This window comes from Dicentrarchus labrax, unplaced genomic scaffold (genome assembly GCF_905237075.1).
Source record: "Dicentrarchus labrax unplaced genomic scaffold, dlabrax2021, whole genome shotgun sequence".
In the NCBI taxonomy this organism is placed as follows: Eukaryota; Metazoa; Chordata; class Actinopteri; family Moronidae; genus Dicentrarchus; species Dicentrarchus labrax.
In genome coordinates this window covers 11,725,531-11,746,578 of record NW_026136712.1, presented here as the reverse complement: position 1 = coordinate 11,746,578, position 21,048 = coordinate 11,725,531, and the positions used below count along the sequence as shown (strand labels likewise).

The window sequence follows — 21,048 nt, the reverse complement described above, 5'->3', positions numbered from 1 at the left end:
TTTTTAAAGAGACCAACAGTCTACAGCTCAGTCACAGCAGTGTGCTAAATGCTAATGGAGCATGATATTATTGTAATGTTTGGCAGTTATAATGTTGATCATGTTTGTCGTCCTATTTTTTTTTTTACCGTTAGCATGCTAACAGTTGCTAATTTAGAACAAAAGTCAAAGTCACTGAGGCTGGAGACATTGGATTTGCAGTTATTTGGTCATAAACTAAAGAGTTAGACTAACTCTAAAAGATAAAAACTTAAGGGGATCACAAAAGTTATCACAATTGATCCTGAGGGCGGCATGAATGATTTCTTGAAAATCCATGCAACAGTTAAAACACTTCTATTTATGTCATGGTGGCGCTAGAAGAAACAGCGGAAGATTATAAAAGTCATTAGGATTCTTCCTCTGGGGGTCATGAATGTCTAACTAAATACTGAATATAGTCTCAATACATCCAGTAGTAGAGAGTCCAATCTTGTCCAAGTGGGAGACTGACCTTACAGTCTGTGGAACCTCACCAGCGTTGCTAAAAACTGATGAATTAATTGGCAAGATGAGGTCAACACAAACATCTACAGTTACATTATTGTTCTACCTTGACTACACTGTAAGACATGATATGCGTGCCACCCATCCATACATTTATATGAAAACTGAGTTTTTGAAGCTGAAGGATGAGAGGAAATCTAAAGACACATTTGTTACCAGGTGGAGAAAAGTTAGTGATGGTTGTCAGTGGAAACAGGCGGTAAGAGTGTTTGTAGAGAAGCCAAGTATGTGAGAGGTCTGGGTGGGCTGTGGGGCGAGACATTAACCTCTCCTTGACCCCATAAGAAGAGGATTTGGGCTTTAAGTGTGGAATCTATGTGAAAGGTGAGATATCTTTTTTCTTTTTACTCTTTTTTTCCTTTTAAATATACAAGGGGCACCTCACACTCACCAGCTCTGTGTGTGTGTACAGGCTGGGACCATGGAGACATTGACTGAAAGAAGCATGAGTAAAGCTCACTCAGTTTCCATCATCTCTTTAAACTGTCTCCTCTGCCTGTTGAAGTGATGTCATTTCTGTCATAAAGTCCATTCACAAATAAAAACTGAGGATAGTCCACACAGGCTGCATGTGAGCTCTGTTTGTACAGTATACACTATTTTGTATTTGTTTTAGTCTACAGAAACATTTGACCAAAAACGTCTTAAAACCAAATACTGGGCTAAACCGCTGAGTATTCACCTCACTGCATGTGCAATTTGTTGGGTTCTGTCACTGAATGATTTTATATCTGCAAGTATTTACCTCAGTTTATATGTTTTCATGGTTGGACTGTTCAGATGAGTCTTGTTTTTGTGCTTTACAATGTGTTTGAGTGACGTCTGTCATCTTCTGCCTGTTATATTTGACTTGACTACAGTTCATTTTAATCTAATAAAGTGCACTCTGTTTCTCTGGGAAAACTGGAAACCTTCAAGAGTGCCTTGCAGCGTTGCATGATATTACAAAGTGTTAGCCAACCTCATGCAGAAATCAGAAATACTTTATTAATCCCCAGGGGGAAATTTATTTGCTACAATTGTTCCACTCACACAACGTTAAAGAAATAGTACTTATATACAATATCTAACACAATATATAGAATAGAAATAAATGTATTTGCCTGTATAAAAAGTAAATGTAAATCTAAACATAATTCACACTAAGTATGTGTAAATAAATAGGAATGACTTTTAAGATTGTGGTATTGCAGAAGTTATAGATAATTACAAAGAATGACATAATCAAGTGAATTGCACATTAATTATATACAGGAAATTATGAGAAAGTAGTTATATAGTAAATTGTGACAATGATCACGGATCAGTGCAAAGCAACTGTGTCTTCCTTAATCCAGCTTGTGTGATGCACCGTTCAGAGTTCATCAGTCAATGTCCAATCTGGTGAACTCCCTCTCTTTGCTTCTCTGTCTCTCCCTTAAGTGTTAATGTACTTTAAGTGACCAATTATTTAGTTAGTGTGTGTACACCTCTGGTGTCTCTACCAACAAGTGGGGGAGGATCTGGAGAACAGGAGCATCTATAAGCAGAAGGAGGGGCGCCTCAGACCAGAGTGTATATTAGACCCTCACAATTAGGGTACGTTACACACTCCAGATCATCTGCTCTACCCTCCTCACTCTCCTTCTGGGTCTAAAACATTTTGGGCTTTTCCCTCCAGGTCCACTATGTTGGGACAGCTACTTCTTCAGAGTGCGGTGATCCTTTGGCTGGTGCAGACAGCGCACACAGGGGGTGAGTGAAGAACAGAGGTGAAGGCCCCTGATGGGAGTCAGTCGTATCTAAAATAATCAGTGGTGCAGTGGAGGAAGTATCCAGATCCTTCACTTAATACAAGTATTAATACCACACTGTAAAAGTCATTTTGTAAAACACGTGAGTATAATCAGAAAAATATATGTAAAGTATCAAAATGATTCAGTTTACTGTCATTTAAGATGAGGAAACGCAGCAAATCCTCACTTTTTAGAGGCTGAAATTTGTTGTTGATAAATGCATTGATTAATTGACCAGTGCTTTCATCTCTTCTGTTATGTACTGTTGTGTGGTTTGATCTATGACAGTGCCTCATATTTTATAAGCTCTTTATATACTCTGCATGAAAAATCTTAACTTGTACAATATTTCTCTGAATTGTAGCTGATAAGAAGCAGAAAATAGTATGAAATGTGTCTCAAGCTTAATTACAGTATTATAAATGTACTTGGCTACATTCCACCACTGAAAACAATGTGCTAACCAGCTACAGTATCTCACCAGGATGTGTTACTTTACATTTACATTAATTTGTGTGGGATTTATTTAATAAATTCATTAAATATGTGAACTGTGTTTATTAGTATTATCTTTTTAAGATGTAAGAACTGTATGAAGGGCGTCGTTTGTTAGAATTAATGCAGCATATAAGAGAAATGTTAGCACGTTAACTTGCTAATTTAGTCAAATGATCCAGTTTAAACCTTCCATAACAAATTCAGCTGTATAGTGTAAGAGAAGAAATGTGTATTCTTTATGTTCTGTAGTCAGTGCGGTCAGTTGTGTGTCTGGTGAAGCACTCGGCTTGTGAGTTATGAGCTGACATGTGGCCAAGGATAACGATGTCTGTTCGCTGGCATTGAGGAACTAATCTAACATTACCTGTTTGTTTCATATTGTGTTAGAAAATGAATCAAATGTACAGAGTATTTATCCCTGACTTTTCTTAAATGTTATGTTTTCCTCTTACAACTATAATCTGTCATTGGAGTTCATTTCATGACAGTGTCATAGTGACAAAACCCTTCCTTCACCAACTGCAGTACTGCATGTGTTTATAGTATATAGTATATTATAGAGGCTTTTTCCACTGGACTAAACTGCAACATCCATATCAATTGTGCACTATTTGCACCATTTCTGTAGTAGATCCCTCTTTTAATGATGGGCCTTTACATGTCTGAAATGTTGTCTTTTGCACTCTTTTGGATCTAGATCTAAAAAAAACCATCTACTCTAATAACAGAACTGCAAGAATTTAAAATACTAATGTCAGAATTTAATATAGTCATTTATTTAATTCATTAAAGTTTCCATACTGTGCTGCATAAAAGTCTTGTGCAACCTGCTGAGAGTCCTGCAGAGATGAAAAAGAGACAAATGTCTTTCAGGTGCTCGGGTTTGCCTGTCAAATTTCAAACGATCATGTTAAACTGAAATCTTAGCAACGCTCGCTGTATAGGGCTTGCGTGTGCTCGGCCCTCTACCAACTTTTCTTGTGATGACGTGAAGCAACTATATATTCTTTTCTCTTTACCAGCGGCCTCAGTTTGTGAAATCAAAGGCAGTTTGGGTTCGGTGGCAGCACCAGTCTAAATTTAACATCCGTCTGTGAGAAGGGAAGAGAATAGTTTTACTGCTTGTACACAATCACTCCATTGACTTCTGAAGAGTCTAGGCTTGCTACTTCCCAAAAATGTTCGCCTGAGTACTGACTCACCAGAAGACTGCGTTTGATTTTTAAATACGCCAAGGGTGTAATTCTAATTTAAGGACTGTACGAAAGTTATTGGGTTGGGGAGGCGGGGCTGAGCCTTATGTTTCCCTCTTTTAAAAAGCAAAGCGATTTTCTTTGGACCCCTTCTTGACTTTAAAAAATGCGACCAAGTCCCATAAGACTGTAAAAGATTTTAAAAAATGCAATCATTTGGTGGTCCAGAGTAGTCACAATTGTAATTTCCGATTCCCCTATTGGCCTGTTTGATATGATCTCTAACATGAGTCTATCTAAGGCAGCAGCTTGAGCATTGAGGCTCAATATTATGTTTAATTTCATTAACAAACAACCCTCCCTAGAGTTGTTAATAGCTTTAGGTTTCTTAGTAATATATTTGGATTAACTGTGGATAAATGGAGGATTGATTGTATGTATTGCTGCACAGTGATATTGTATGTATCACTGCACTGATAGTAGAACAACTGGCTGAACTTGCATCATATTATAGTCTACCTTGAACTCTAAGGAAAGACTGCAGTCCCTGAATAAATTGCAAGAGTATCTGTGACATTTGTGAATTTCTCCTTTTTGATATGCCCAGTGGATATGTTGCATCATATATATCACAACAGTTTTACATTAAATGTGCTCTGTTTAAGGTTATGGTGCAGCATCTGGAGTATCCAATGGTCAAGGGCCACAACCTCATGGTAAATCCATCACATTCTGTCTTTATGAAACTTGAAAATCTTTGGATTCATGTGATTTCCACACAAGCCAAAGCTTTTGTTCACAGCTGTCATTGTGATTGTTTTTAGGAAACAAACCTCAGAACGGTGGAGGTTTAGCAAGAATGCTGATGCCATCAAAAGGTAAATTAACAGCAAATTTCTCCAACCGCAAATTCCTCTGTTACTGAGAATATTTTGTCATTAAGTATTTCTTTCTAAGGTGTGGGTCAGGCAATGGGTGCACAAAATGGATATGGTGGATACCCCACAAAAGGAATGGGTGAGTGATTACAGATTACACTTACTCAAATCTGCATAACACATTGATCTAATTTTAGAAAGAAATTCTGGTTGGTGGAGCCAAACCTAATAATTGTTTCCAGAGCACATTTAGAGCTTATTCTAACTACACACAACTTTTTCTCACCATTTATCAAATCTATTTAAGGCTATGGTGCAGCTTCTGGTGTGACCAATGGAGGAGGGACGAAAGGTAAGTTTGCCATGTACCTGTGTTCTCTCTGGTCACTCTTTTATTATAAAAATGCTCTTATCAGCAGTTGTGACAAAAGTACACATTCTTTACTCAGGTAGAAAGAACTGATTCAACTTCTTTACTCAAGTAAAAGTAAAAAAGTACAGGCTCTGAGAGTAGCATTCTGTGGTTACACCATTACATCTTTTAAGATGAATTGATCATTTCGTCAAATGCATTAAAACTAAAGTAACAAGCAGGTTTTTTGAAATTGTAAGGAGTACAAAGTACAGATGTTTGTGTAAAAAGTTGAAATAAATATAAATAATACTAATCTGTAAAATACAGATACCTGAAACAGCCACTTAAATACAGTAATGCAATAGTTGTACCTTGTTACTTCCCACTTCTTCTTATCATTCTGTACGTTGGATCTTTTGGTTATGTTTTGTTAAATGTTTTCTAAGGCTAATATAGTCTCGCTGTGATCTTTGTTGCAGGATATGGTGCTCAAGCTGGCCCCACCGATGGACAACAAATGAAAGGCAACGGTATGACATGCACGCACGCACACACACATTAAAAATGTCTTTATGTGGCACCAGTTTGCATCTATTATAAAAATAATTCTAATTTACTTAATGATTATTTGCTCTAATATAGTCACGCTGTGATCTTTGTTGCAGGATATGGTGCTCAAGCTGGCCCCACCAATGGACAACAAATGAAAGGCAACGGTATGACACGCACGCACGCACGCACGCACGCACGCACGCACGCACGCACACACACATTAAAAATGTCTTTATGTGGCACCAGTTTGCATCTATTATAAAAATAATTCTAATTTACTTAATGATTATTTGCTCTAATATAGTCACGTTGTGATCTTTGTTGCAGGATATGGTGCTCAAGCTGGCCCCACCAATGGACAACAAATGAAAGGCAACGGTATGACACGCACACATGCATGCACGCACGCACACACACATTAAAAATGTCTTTATGTGGCACCAGTTTGCATCTATTATAAAAGTAATTCTTATTTTACTTAAGGATTATTTGCTCTAATATAGTCACGCTGTGATCTTTGTTGCAGGATATGGTGCTCAAGGCGGCCTGAATAATGGACAACACATGAAAGGAAACGGTATAAACACGTCTTCCCATTGAGGACACATCACTCTTTCTCTCACACTCACCCACACACACACACACTGAACAAAACACTGTTTAATTTAAATGTCTTTTATGTGACAGGCTACGGAGCGCAAGCTGGAGGATATGGTGGACAAGGAACTAAAGGCAATGGTATTTTAGATGTGATGATGTACTAGATCAGAAAGATGAAATATATCATGATTTTCATGTTGTGTATATATGATATATGATATGTATGTATGATTTTGGATATACTCCATGTTCTTGGAAATATATTTGGAAAAAACTACTTAACTAATGTAACTACTACAGCACTTAGGAGAGTATTGGGGGTTAAAATGGTCATGTTCATTTGAGAAATCTTGGACCAGATGCTGAGATGAGGATGTGTTTAAACTTTAATGTTTAATCTGCAGGTTATGGAGCTCCTGCTGCTGTAGCACCAAATGGAAACGGAGGCCATTTGAATGGTAACAGCATGGTTTTAATTCTTCATAAATGATGTAGTGAATCTGTTATTTTACTGTAGGCTGAATCTCCAAAAACCTCTTGAAGCAGACCAAATGAGTCTCTTGCTATTTGTTTCTGATTGGCTTTTAGGTTACAGTGCTGCAGCTGGTGTTAGCAATGGAGGTAAACCCAATGGTGAGTGACCATTAATCACTTAGATGTAAAAAAAATAATTGCCACCTTAACTTCTTCTACATCTTTGGAAGGCTGACCTGTGTTCAGTTGGTTGCAATTTGCAACTTCACGGCTAGATGCCACTGAATCCAACACACTGGTCCTTTAAAAAGCCTGTCTCTGCACCATCCATAATTTTAAAACCTAATTGAAATGATTATAAGTTACTGTGCACATGTAGATTAATACATTTCCCTCTTTTTGCCAGGTTATGGTGCTGGATCCGGTGTCCCTAATGGAAATGGGGCTAAAACCAATGGTAATGTCTGCAAGAACTGATATTTTACTACTTAAATGTTTCAGGACTGAGAAAAAGCATTAAAATGTCCAGAAATTCAACCAACAACAACCAAAACTACTGTATGATTAAAATATTCCCATATATATCTACATACTCTGCTGCTGGTGGAGCTTCGAAGCTTTGAGGAGAGCTTTGTGTATTTACCCGTTTTTTGGTGTACAGTGAACATACATGAACATACAGATGTACAGCAGTACAGTGGAATATGCTGCAAGAGTAGTTTCAGAGGTTTCTTTTTTGTTTGCTTCCTCCCTTTATAGTATATAATGGTCAGTAAATAAGCGTTCACAAAGCAGCATTTAGAAAGTGCCATTGCCGTTGAGCCCTGTCAGTTTCTGATGACTGCAGCACATTTTCCTCAGTGTTTAAACTCTGTATCAGGATCACCATTTTCCACTAACTTTCCTCCAATCTCTATAAATATTATTTCTAATCTAGGAAGAAATCCAGCCGTCTCACCCAATGGAAATGGAGCCAAATCAAATGGTAAATGTTACAAACATTTCTCCACCAGTTTGCATCTATTGTAAAAATAATTCTAATTTACTTAAGGATTATTTGCTATAATATAGTCACGCTGTGATCTTTGTTACAGGATATGGTGTTCAAGGCGGCCTGAATAATGGACAACACATGAAAGGAAACGGTATAAACACATCCCCTCATTAAGGACACATCCCTTCCTTATGCACACACACACACACACACACACACACACACACACACACACACACCTGAACAACAACACTGTTTAATTTAAATGCTCTTTATGTGGCAGGCTACGGTGCACAAGCTGGTGGATATGGTGGACAAGCAACTAAAGGCAATGGTATTTTAGATGTGATGATGTGCTGGAATAAATTCGAGTTTGATATGCATTTGATTTGCACCTACAGTGCTGGTTGTTGATTCATTAAATTCCTCTTTTATCTAGGCTACGGTGCTGGATCTGGTGTCCCTAATGGAAATGGGGCTAAAACCAACGGTAATGTCTGTGATAACTGAACTCTAAAACACATATTCAGATAAATAATTATAATAATAATAATTTGAATAATAATGATCGTTCTTTAGGTCAAGGAGTCGCAGCTGGCCCATCCAGCGGCAATGGGGCAAGACCAAATGGTAAGAGACGTGTTGTGGTTACGTTGGGATGGGCAGCGTGCAACTTCTTGAGTTTTTTGTGACACAAAACATGTTTGTCTGTTTGTTTATCTAACTTACACACATCTCTGTATTTAACAGGACAGGGGGGAGCTGGAAGTAAACCTATGAAAGGATATGGCCGACCACCTTTTGGGACAGGTAACCCATCTTCTGCCACCTTGTTGTCCAGGGTCATAATATTCCCTTTGACACACTGACACATGTGTACTTCTGTAATTTTAAGGCCCAGGTGTGGGAATGGGAGCGGGAGCCTCCAGAGGTCTTGGAGTACCTCAGCTTGCTAGGAACCAAAGGGCTCAAGGTGAGTGTAGGCCATGACACAGCACACTGGGCTCAACACCTAATACACCAGTAACAATATCTTCATTTGTGTTTCCAGCATATGGCGGTAATGGTTACAATGGTTATGGAGCTCGTCCCATGGGAGGTGAGTCATACACATGTATGCTTACGGGATGATGGATAAAACATAAATGTTATTTGTTCTTATGTGTATTCTGTATTTATAGGCTACAACGGTGGTTATGGCACTGCTGGTCTGGGTCTCAGACCTCGGTATGGAAATGGAGGAATGAAGGGACCAAAGCAAGGTAGGAATATCTGTCAACTGTCAAGTAAAAGTTAAATATCTCCAATTTAGTTATTTTTCATGTTTTTAGATCTCTGATCCCTTTTGCCAACTGTTACAATTTCAGGCTATGGTGCTGCAGCTGGTGTGCAGAATGGACAAGGTGCCAATGGTAAACTTGTAAATATTACATAATGCAATATATCAAGCATATAAACTCATACATACATTTGACAGGAATCTATTAAAATAATCTAAAATCAATGTGTTCTAAAAGGTTATGCTGGAGCTGGAGCCAGAGCCCCGAATGGGAACAGAGCCTTACCAAATGGTGGGTCAATATGCAAGAAATATATTATTCTTTATCTTATTCCATTTATAGAATGAGGTTAATTATTCTTGCTGTTTATGAAACTATTAAGGTTATGGATACCCCAATGGTGGAGCTACCAAGCCAGCAAAATCAGGTAAATGTACAGTCACATTTACATACATGTAATACCTTTACATAATATTGAGGGAATTGTTCTCAGATAGAAAAACACAAAAAAAATAAGTTTCAGGAAAAAATGAATAACTTTAGGTCAAATAAGAGAATCTGTGGCTCTCTTTTTGTGACTTTCTTAATGTGATGATTTCCTTTTTAGGTTATGGCAATATTCCAAATGGACATGGTGCCAAACCCAACGGTAAGACTGTCACTTAATTTTTAAATCATCATGATTCAAAATACTTGCATGGCATCTCAATCAGAGTATAAAGTAATTTGCTTCCATTGACATGTTACAGGATATGGACCCACCAGAGGAAGTGCAATGAGACCCCAACCAGGTAATATTTGTATTCTCACAAAATGTAGTTCTATACACATGATATGGATGTTTTTCTAATGATTTGTTTAATCTCTAGGATATGGAAATGGAGCTGTTCCCAATGGATATGGAACTAAACCCAATGGTAACTGATCATTGTAGAGTTAAAGGTCCAGTGTGCAGGATTTTGTGGCATCAGATCCTCCTAAATGTTACACACTGGACCTTTAAGGTGTTATAAATGTTCTTCCTGGCTGTTTCAGTGGCATTGTGTATTTATGTGATGTTATGTTTGACCCGAGGTTATGGAGCTGCAGCCGGAGCCGGAGCTGGTGTTTCCAAAGGCTATACAGCCAAACCCAATGGTAACAACCAGTTAAAAAATGCACCTTATGTACTGTAATACATAGTTTATTACTATTAAATAAGATTTCAAATGATTTTATTACTATAATTTTAAATGAAATGCACATTGATATATGCATTTTCTATGTGTGCATGTGTCATAATTAAATTAAATTATATAGTTCTGTTGTTGTTTAGTTCTGTATTATGATTGATTTTAATATGACTTGGATAATTCACAATAAAAAACACTAATTACTCACTAATTAAAGCAAAAGGCTGAATAATTGTTTTAACATATGTCGTTGGAGAGAGACAGTTGATTATTAAGTCTCATTCATCACAAATGCCACCTGTTGTGTTTTCTTCATTTACCTTAACCCAAAGCATCTGTGTTTGACGACCTGAGAATAAGACTCAACAATCAACTATGCTTCTCCAGAATGAGTGACCCCGTCTCTAATTATGACACAATAAATGCATACATACGTCTTGTATTCCACTTTATGTCTTTGTTTGATTTGTTTTGATTTTGGTATTTTAAATCCTTCATAATTTCCAGCTTGCTTACTTCTCGTTATATTTTCTCTCAAGGTCATGGAGTGAGAAATGGTGCTACACTTGGTGGACATGGAGGTAAACTCAATGGTTATTCATTAATAATCTCTGAGTGTCTACCCTGAAACTGTTTGATTGCAATTACGCTGACATTTATAAACCATCGTCTGCAGGAAATGGAATGCCAAACGGAGGCTCAAAACCTCAGACTACCAAAGGAGTTGGAGCAGTGTCCCCCAGTGAAGGTGCTAAAACACTCGGCACTGGTGAGGATCCTGCATAATACATAACACACATGCAATGTTTGTGACATCCAAACTGAAGCACTTTTAGCTGTGTCATCACACGTGTGAAAGTAAGGAAGAAAATAACTATGTTAGAAATGTAAAAAAAAAAAAGCAGAAAACAAAAGATGCAACTTTGAGCATCATTTTGTCTCAGTTTTTCTTTTTGTGTTGATCTGCAAATCATTTGTTTACAATGTTCTGCAATGGGAATGTGTTGCTATGTTTCACAGGTTATGCTGTTCCTGCTGGTGTACCTAACGGACAGCTGGCTAAAGCAGCCAATACTGGTAAATGCTCCTGCACATTCTTGTGTTTTGTTTCATCTCTCATATGTCATTATATTCCATTAAAGTTCAATTTTTGTCCACATATCTCTGTTTGGTTCCCAGGTTACGGCATGATGCCAAATGGGAAGAGTACAGGAGCGTCCAATGGAAAGGGCTTCAAAGGTGGAGTTCTCTCTCCTGAGCAGCCGAGTGCAGCACCAGAGGAGGGTGGGGTTACACCTCAACAAGCAATAACTCAAGGTGCTGCACCTGTTGCCCCCGAGCCGACGAGCGGTATCCTTGTTATGGTGACACAAGAGAAATATCAAAAGCTGCCTGTGCCTGTGCCACAAGGAAAGAGCTACAAACACACACCACTCTTCCCTCTGGCTACACCAGAACCAGCACCAGCAATTCCTCAAGGCAAAGACCCAAAGCCTGCATCCAAAGCCACACCTGAACCAGCACCCGCAGCTCCGAAGGCAGCCTCATCCGGGCCTGCACCAGTGGTTCCCCAAAGTAACCCAGCACCAGAGCCAGGAGCAGTTCTTCCTCAAGGCAAGTACCCTAAACCTGAATCTGTACAGCTTCTGTAGCAGGGAAAACACCAGTGGCTGTGCAGTTCCACTCTGGTTCCACAAATAAAAGTACCAGTGGTCAGTCTTTGTTACTGATTTTAATAGTATTTAATAGAAGAAAATATAGTAAATACAAAATCTTTGCTCACCTTCTTGTGGCCTTAAATGACATTTAACTTTTACTTGCATTCAGGGTTGGAAATGAACTGGAATTAACTAAAATTGACCAGCCACTCAATAGTAAATCATTATTTTGTGTCTGAAATCTACCAGCCACTTTCATATTACCAGTATTTGTCTGATGGCTGATGCTAATTTCCCACCATGCTTGCATTTAAGTATTAACTTTAAGTGGAAGTGAAAATATTTTAATACATCATCCGTATGTTATAATATTATAATGCTAAAATAAAGTAGCAGAATGCCACCGTACTAGTTTTAAAGAATGAATTGTCTACTTTACGCTTGCAAACATCGTCTGACTCTGGTTGATTGAGGCAATGTTACCTAAATCCGCTGTGTGAGAAATGAACCATTGTGTGAAACTTTTGGAAGTATAGTTACATTTTTATGTTTGATAGCAAAAGCAATATATTGTAAGAAAGCATGCTGATAACTCTGTGCTCTGCTGCTGAAGGTGAATGTGACGAGGAGAGACCTTCCATTATAAAGTTTTGGTAATTTCCCTAGTATTAATATGCAAAGACAAAGAGAGGCTATTATTCTCTCAACTCTCAAATTCATGTTTTTATGAAGCTATTCATAGATTTGCATTCAAAAACCTACAAATGATGTTTGCAGAGTGTTTGGTGACTTGCATTGTAACTGTGGCTCAAGCAGCTTCTCAATGCATTAGTTTGCATATATGTCAGTGTAATGTTTTACAATATGTTGCTTTTTAATTTCCAGTCTCTGGTTTGACTATATACACATACTGTAAATGCACTGGAACTGAAATGCAGTCCAAGAAAGACATTTCATTTGGAGGCTTCTCATATTTTTCTACGGATGTGCTCTTTGTTTTTTAATGAATGGGGGCAGTAGTGAGTTGTAAAATAATACGTGTACAAAAATGTTGATGACCTCTAGGTTATGTGACTGGAAGTGCTGTGCCTGAGCAAAAAGGTGCAGAGGCAGATGTTCTTTTTGGGGTAGACAGCACTAGTGAGGGCGATGTTGCCCCTGAAAGCACCAAAACCCTGAAAGACAAAGCTGTTCCTGAAACAGTGGCAGCTAAAGACACAGATAGCATCACGCCTGAAGAGACACTGACTGTGGGTGTGTCTGAGGTTGCACCAGAAGAATCAAAAATCAAAAGTCAGTCTGAAGCAGGACCCGACAGGCTTGGGGTCAAAGGTCTCCCTGCAGGAGATACTGGGGCAACTGGTAAACTAACTCTTGATTTGGGTGTGTTTACTAGTGTTGTATTGCATGTGTCAATGTTGATTGAATCCTGTGTTTGTTCTAACTCGAAGTCTGTTGCAGAATTCTGGACTTTATGATCACTCTGAGGCTACGTTCATACTGCAGGCACATTTCATATGTGGTCCGAATCAGATACAGGTCTGATTTTATGTGACTTTTACGTCACTGTAGATCAACGTTCGTCATGCGGGAATCTGATCTGGGCTACATTTACAAAATTAACATAAACAGCCAGACAAAACTAAACAAAAAAAAACAATCTGCGAAATAAATCAGAACTGAGCTCTAAAGTTTGCAGTGTGAATGTAGTCTTGTAGTCTACACTGCACGAAGAAGTGTTTTAATGGCTAGGGTTCAGTCTTACTGGTAATACTTTGGTAATCTAAATGCAATATTTATAGACTATCTACACCCATTAAGGTGAATTTTGTTTTAATTTTGCAGGTATAATGACGTGTACAGATTGAGAAATCCCAAGTATTAACTCGAGAGTGAATCCTTGCCAATGCTCATGGTTATAATTGTTTTAGTTCGACATATTTTTATTACAATTGTTTGTTTCTGTGTCGCATGTTCTCTTCAGAGTTGTCTGAGAAAATGACCAATAACTTGTATGTGTTTATCTCTAATGTTTGTTTTAGTGAAACTCTCACCCAACTTTGTCATATTTAAATAATCAACATGTCAGCGACTTTTTGGGAAATCGGCTTATTTGCTTTCTTGCTGAGCGTTAGATAAGAAGATTATACCACTCTCAAATCTGTCCATTAAATACAAAGCTGGAGCTAGAGAGCAGTGGTTCTCAAACTTTTTCTGGCAAGCCCCCCTTCAGAAGCCCAAAAGTTCAACCCCCAACCACCACAACTTTTTTTTCTTTTAATAGACATGAGTCGTATCGATCTGCTCATATAGCTTACCTCTTGGCAAGTACATAAGCGTATTTCCCAAAACATCAAACTATTCCTTTAACATTGGTTGCAAATAAACCAGTTCAGTACATTTTAATTTGGTGCATTCAGTGCATGAGGTGAATTTTAAGTGTAACCCACTGGGTTTGTTTTTTAATTCCCAATGTTTAATGATGTTGCAAGTATAACACTTTAAGTAGAGATTGTACATGGATCATTTCCAGCTAAGCCTTGTCTGTCTGTCTGTCAATCTAAATTTCAGAGAATGGAGGAGGAACTTCAATCTCCAAGGGACAGGGAGCTAAATCAGCCAAACCTGGTAAAAAAAAAACAAAAAAACAAAAAAAAACATTGGTCTTTTTTCTTTGAACAATAATCTGAGAGCTTCACTTCTGGCCGATGAAATATGGTACCACCATTCATACATGTTTACATTGCTGTTCTAGACTGTGGACCATCAGGAGTACCAAATGGACAATGGATGAAAATACCTAGACCTGGTAACTACAACTATATTTCAATACTGGTGGTGTATGAACAGCCATGTGCACAACAATGGTCGAGCACTTGCGTATATTTAGTTCTACTGCGTGTACAATGTATTTTTTTTTTTTTTTAAAGGAATTGGTATATTTATACATATCTTGAATTTCCCTCGGGATAAATAAAGTATCTATCTATCTCTATATATAGGTATATATTTTTATATTTATATATAAGTAGTGCAGTGAAATATTTGAGGGAGCTAAAACTTTATATTAACCCACTGATTGTCTGTAGCACATATCTGTAACCCTATATTAGTCTGGTCACTTCCTTGACTTGAGTATTAAACAGTCCAAGCAGATGAGGAAATTTAAGTGCACACATTGTTTTGTCTTTGTGATTCAAGGTTATAATGCGGGTGCTGGAGCATCCGCTGGCACAAACACTAAAGGTATTTGATCATCAGTGACCCAGTTTATGGCGCACATTGTACTGTATAAATACATATATTATATACTCATTGTTTATATTTATTTATGATTCTTTAATTTGTTTTGAGGTTATGGAGCAGGAGCTGGTTCTCCGAACGGATATGGTGCTAAACCCAATGGTAAATCTACTTTATTCTTCATTCTCAATATTCATGTGTATGAAATGTTCACAATGGAGCATTTTGCTGAACTGCAGCCTACTGTAGATTTGTGTAGGCCTGATAGTAGTGATACTGTGTCATTGTTTAGGATACGGTGCCAGTGCTGGGGCATATGCAAATGGAGGAGGATCTAAAGCAAACAAACCAGGTAAGGAGCCTGGAACTTCCCACCATATTTATACGCGTTTGCTTTTTCATAGTATAAAGCTGAATGTAAAGACCTTAGCAAATGACGTCTTGTTCATCCTAAGGTTATGGAGCAGGAAGCTTCGCTGTCCCTGGACTCAGCAATGGATATGGAGCTGGTAATATTGACTGTCAATATAAACATGTTCTTTGATATTGTTGTAGTTTACTCTTTCACTTCAAACTTCATTAATAAGTACCTTACATTGTACATATGTGTGCAGGACTGGGATATCCTTATGCAGGGAAACCTCAGCAACCTGGTGAGACCTCATACGTCATAAAAATAATTACAATCTAAAGTGTGGAATGTGTTTTAATAATTGCTCTGTATGCTCTCAGGTTACGGACAAGGAGCGTACCTTGGAGCTGGATATGGAAATTCATACGGAGGTACATTTTAAAAGGATGAGCATTGTCTTTTAATTAAGCTTGTGAGCTGATGATATGTTAGGCCTACAGTAGCTTTATGAACTGTATTGGGACTCCCAAAAGCCCCAAAATCTTTTATTGTTAAAGTATAAACAGAGTTTTACCTAAATGCTGTCATTTCTCTCAGGAAATACAGGTCTGGGTGAAGCAAGCAAGTCCAAATCAGGCAGGCTTTACACTCATTTTGTTAAAGTACTGAAAAAAATGACACATTGTGTAAATGAACTGGTAGGTCATATATTCCCATAGTTGCTACTTCGTTATTGTAGTCTAAATTCAGAGCATTGAGGTAGTTTAATATGTCTGTTTTGCAGGGAATGGAAATGGCTATAGGACTGGCGTACAACCTGACTATGCAAGTAAGAATACATTTAGTTAAAAATCTGTTTTGCAACTATTTTCCTTTTGTGTCAATTACAGTAAAAGTCAACATTTCCTCTTTTCATTTTCCAGGTCTTGGCCAAGGGATACCCGCTGCGAATGGCAAATCAGGTATAATATGGGCGGCAACAACTGAGTATACAGTTTTAGATAAATATAACAAAGGGGTGAAGTAAGTTAGATCAACATGGATAGTGAGTGAAAATAATCCAATTTACTGCTGATTCTGCAGGTGGCGCCAGACAGATTCCTTATAATGGAGCCCCAGTGGTTCCTGCTGGAATAGATGGTAAGACCAAGCAATGTGTAATAAGATTTTAAGATTTTAATCATCGATATTGACAGAAGTGTGAAAAAATAAAAAAATAAAAACAAATATAAGAGTGTCTGAAATCCAAAAGGCTGATATGCAGCACAGTGGTGTTCCTCAGGAAGTACTGAATCATGTCTGTTTGGGCACATAAAGCATCAATGAAAGTTTTTTTTCCACTATGTGGAACTGATGAGCTGTCTAGCTCACAGCATTTGTTGTACCATACCATCTCAGTATCTCAGGTCCCGTTTGCATTCACTTCAGTATTCTGATTATTTCCTGCTTTCTGCAGTAAGGTCATTTCAGAAACAGGTCGACTAATATGTGCATGTTAGCAGCATATTCATCTCAAGGTGTAAAAGTCAATAGATATGATACACAAACATTTCCTCTGGACTCATGCAGGTGTGAGTCAGTTTGAGCCTCAGTCCGCTGGCCTTGGTCCAAATGGAAAATTGGGCAGCATGTATGGTGGTATGTATAACTATATTGCTTTCAAATCTTTATTAACACATAAAGTCAGTGAGGAAAACACACAATATCAATATCACGTCAAAAAGAAATACTGATCGTATTAACTTAAACATTTATGGCACCAGAACCAAAACTTTTTCCGATGTTACAGGAATGGGCGGCTTGCCTTTCGGTGGTCAGCCCCTGGGAACGGGTGCAGAGAAATCAAACGCCAAGTACGGTGAGTGCTTATGGGTTGTATTGTATCACTCCACTATAATATAGCTTGGAAAGGAAAAGGGAGTTTTATTTATGGAAGAACTCAGATATAAATCTTATTAAAGTAAGTTTATTTCTCATTGTTCATATGCCAATTATTCTGTGCACACTGATTTAGGCATTGGTGGGCTGCAGTTTGGTGGACAACCCCTCAGCACAGGGACTACTGGCGCAGGGCCTTATGGTATTTCTATGTTATGTTATTAATTCTTTCCTTTTAGTTTGATTATGGGGGCACTGTGTGTATGTCTTGATCAATACTGCAAGGATATATTTCTAATTCCTCAGTGTATGTTGATTGAATGTATATATCAAAGTGTGTTATAGCCCACTAAGGATCAATATAAGCATGAATGGTCAGTCCATGTGTGTCACAACTGTTTGTCTCTCTTCTGTCCAGGATATGGTGGAAGCCCCCATGGGCCTGCTGGTGGCAAATCGTCTGGAAAATATGGTGAGTCATTTGCCTTGAGCAATCATAAACACGACCAATATAATGTGCAGTACCATGAGTACCTCCATACACAGAGCTACAAAGGTTTTGTGACTAGCTTGAGATATTAATGATATTAATTTAAAATATTTGCGGGTGGTCTTGGTGCTGGTATGGGAGGGGATCCTGCAACTGGAAAATATGGTCAGTGTGGCTATAGAAAGCATTCTAGAAATACAGACACTGATATGCTGATAAAATTAAATCCAAAATCTACACTTGACTTTGAAAAGGCTTCATATGAGAGTCCATTTTGAGAGGCCATTTTATACTCTTTTCCTTTGATTTCTGCTCAGGATACGGTGGGTTCCCCAATGGTGGGCAGCTTCTTGGTCTTGGCAGTAATGGAAATACAGCCGGCAAATATGGTGAGTAATTAGCTTGTAATGTCCTGTAAAAGTTCCCCCCATAACCTTTTATTATTGCTCTTCTTCCTCTGTTTCTCCCCCTGTTCTTTAGGTTATGGAAGAATGCCTTATGAAGCTCAACCAGCTGCTCTGGTCCCTGAAGCCAAATCTACTGGAAATTATGGTAAAAAAAAAAAGAAAAAAAATACAATACAATAAAAAAAAGACAGACATACCAGTTTATGCAGTATTTGTTATTTTACCTTTTATTTAATTAATTTAATTATACATTTTCTTCCAGGTCAGGCTGGGTCACCATATCATCCTGAAACTCTTAGCCTTGGACAGAATGGAAAATTAACAGGCAAATACGGTGAGATTCAGCAAACATGACAGCTACCTTCAAATTGTTGCTTGTTTATTTTTTTGGTTTAACTTGTCATCTTTGTGTGGTTGCCAACTGCTAAGGCGGCGCTGAAGTTCCTTATGCACCACAAACTCTTGGTTTTGGAAGTGAAGCAAAATCTTTGGGAAAATATGGTACGGTGCACCCTTTTATGTGCTCTTCTCATATCAATCATTCTGCCCCATTTTTTACATTTACTAAATGGTTTCACGTTAATCTCTCAACAGAGAACCAGGGACCATACCAGTCGCAGCCCCTTGGATCTCAATCTGAAGGCAGATCTGGTGGAGAATATGGTATTTTGTCATTATTGCAACTAATAACCTGACCAGTTGGTTTAGACATGTACAAAAACATTGCATTTATCTCTTAAACAGATACAGCTGGCTTACCTTATGAGCCCCTGCCTCTTGAGCCAGATTCAGCTGGAGAAGGTGCGTCAGGGAAAGAGATTCACAGCACAAATATACCGTAGACCCCATTCTCTTCTTCTTACATGTTTTTTTTCCTCCTGATATTAGTGAAGGCAGAGGCACAAAGTCCAGCAGTCGAAAGCGACGGGATGGCCATTGATAGATACGGTAAGAATAGTGTGTATTTCTGCATGGTTGTCTCCTGTAGCTCCACTGCATACAGGTAATGTTTCACTGTTTCACTGATTCACTTTCAGAAAATGTGGGCTATATAAATGGACGAGTGCCAGAAGGTAAAACTAAGAGCACTTTCATCCTAAAATTTTAATTGCAAACATTACATAGGCAATAACCTTAATTCACCTATTTTTCCCCTCTATCTACTATGTCCTCCATAGTTGTTTCATTTCCTGCAGTGCCCACTCCCAGCCCCACCCTAGCCTACCCCTCTGACCCATCCTATCTTCCTGTGGAGTCCTCCTTCACACCTGATGTGCTGCCTGGAGCAGGTGTTGAGAACCTGCCGGGCGCTGCCGGCTTCGCCCTTGACTCCGCACCTGCTACAGAAACACAGGGCGTGGCTCAGGTGCCTGAGCAACCTGATGACCTGCTTCAACATCAGCTTCCACGTCAGATACACATTCAGCAGCATCTCAAACTGCATTTTCACCAACAAGGCAAGTCCTGGAAAGGTTAAAAGTACTAATATTATCTAAACTCCAACAAATTGTTACTGTCTTTCAATAAAAAAACACAGCCAATAACAATTGTTCCCAAAACATTTCTTTAAACGTGGCTCATTGATTATTTAAATGTGAAAAAGTTGGTAATTTGTAATTATTAATAATTACACTGGCTGGGATTCCTTCACACTGAACTCTCTGAACAAAAGCACATATTTGTAATTTCTCAATATGTCAAACTATTCCTTTTAGTTCACCATGCTAAATATAAAATCCAGTGCTGTATGTGCTTTGACATAATATGTAATTAGTGTGAGTAACATTCTGAGATATGAAAGTGAAGACTTTTGTGTAACTGTTTGCATTGTTTCTTTCCCTTGTCTTCAGGAGCAAAGAATGGCAAATATGATTTGAATGGCTTCTTTGGGAATAGTGGCTATCAAGGTGAGAACAGACTGACTCAAACTAGATGCTGAATATTTTTAGTTTGCTGTGTTTTTCTCAACCATCCCACTCATCTTTGTACTGCTTCCTTTTCTCCACACAGGTTAACCATGCTGACAACGACAAGTATAACCTCTTTTTTTGCCGTTGTATATTATTTTTATTATTATTTTCGATTGTTTCCTAATTGTATATTATTCTTTATTTTTACTTCTGTCTGTCAAATAGTCCTGGTATTTTTGTGTTTGTTTTAAGTGTAGAGATAGATAGATGTTTAGATAGAAATGTAAACATTTTAAGTTGTTAGGTTTCCTGTTTATGTATATTTTAATGCGTCCTGCATTACCTTTTTTGTCCTGCACTTACTGTTGACTGAACACGCAAGGAAGAAGAAATAGTGTGTCTGCTGCATATGATCAGTGTTTTGTTTGAATCAGTCAGTTTTGCTTGATATTAACAACTTAAAATAATCCTGTAAAAAGTAAATCAGTCTAATTTATTTTGCATGGGAAAGGGTTTTTTTTACTACTAGTGGCAAAGCATCTGTTTATGATTGTACAGTATTGGATTGAATAAAACATCAATGAATACAAACAGTGGAAAATGTGTGGCTTCACTTGTATTAGTATGTTACATAATAGGCAAAGCCCTTTAATGTATTTAAAAGTGCACAATAAAGAATTACCAGTGCCAGTGAATCCGTGTCATTAAAAAAAAAACAATCATCTCTTAAAGTGTTCTAATCCCCAGATCATCCAGACTGCAGCATAGTTGCATACCAGCAAGGGGTGGGACA

The 21,048-nt window shown here is 38.0% G+C and overlaps 1 protein-coding gene across 11 annotated transcripts; it reads left to right on the top strand.

Annotated features, from left to right (window-relative positions):
- Nucleotides 1-2,123: 2,123 nt before the first annotated feature.
- cmn (calymmin) lies at nucleotides 2,124-20,942 on the top strand. Of its 11 annotated transcripts, none has more exons than XM_051416631.1 (60): nucleotides 2,124-2,280; nucleotides 4,678-4,728; nucleotides 4,837-4,890; nucleotides 4,970-5,029; nucleotides 5,198-5,242; nucleotides 5,725-5,775; nucleotides 5,911-5,961; nucleotides 6,125-6,175; nucleotides 6,324-6,374; nucleotides 6,485-6,529; nucleotides 6,802-6,855; nucleotides 6,986-7,030; nucleotides 7,278-7,328; nucleotides 7,809-7,856; nucleotides 7,966-8,016; nucleotides 8,149-8,199; nucleotides 8,305-8,355; nucleotides 8,445-8,495; nucleotides 8,616-8,675; nucleotides 8,761-8,838; nucleotides 8,917-8,964; nucleotides 9,047-9,127; nucleotides 9,233-9,277; nucleotides 9,383-9,436; nucleotides 9,528-9,572; nucleotides 9,753-9,794; nucleotides 9,895-9,936; nucleotides 10,015-10,062; nucleotides 10,220-10,282; nucleotides 10,857-10,898; nucleotides 10,994-11,086; nucleotides 11,338-11,394; nucleotides 11,497-11,931; nucleotides 14,547-14,603; nucleotides 14,731-14,784; nucleotides 15,177-15,221; nucleotides 15,330-15,380; nucleotides 15,511-15,570; nucleotides 15,674-15,727; nucleotides 15,833-15,871; nucleotides 15,951-16,001; nucleotides 16,168-16,206; nucleotides 16,355-16,399; nucleotides 16,494-16,532; nucleotides 16,654-16,710; nucleotides 17,140-17,208; nucleotides 17,360-17,428; nucleotides 17,585-17,650; nucleotides 17,867-17,920; nucleotides 18,256-18,327; nucleotides 18,419-18,490; nucleotides 18,608-18,679; nucleotides 18,775-18,846; nucleotides 18,940-19,008; nucleotides 19,090-19,146; nucleotides 19,234-19,293; nucleotides 19,383-19,418; nucleotides 19,524-19,802; nucleotides 20,196-20,252; nucleotides 20,356-20,942. In XM_051416631.1, the coding sequence occupies exons 1-60, from the start codon at nucleotides 2,214-2,216 to the stop codon at nucleotides 20,358-20,360; spliced, it is 3,861 nt and encodes a 1,286-aa protein (XP_051272591.1). In that variant the 5' UTR covers nucleotides 2,124-2,213; the 3' UTR covers nucleotides 20,361-20,942. The 11 variants fall into 11 exon arrangements, with proteins under 11 accessions (XP_051272591.1, XP_051272590.1, XP_051272589.1 ...); XM_051416630.1 differs by having other exon boundaries at nucleotides 6,485-6,535; nucleotides 8,149-8,193; XM_051416629.1 differs by having other exon boundaries at nucleotides 6,485-6,535.
- The last annotated feature ends 106 nt before the right edge of the window (nucleotides 20,943-21,048 follow it).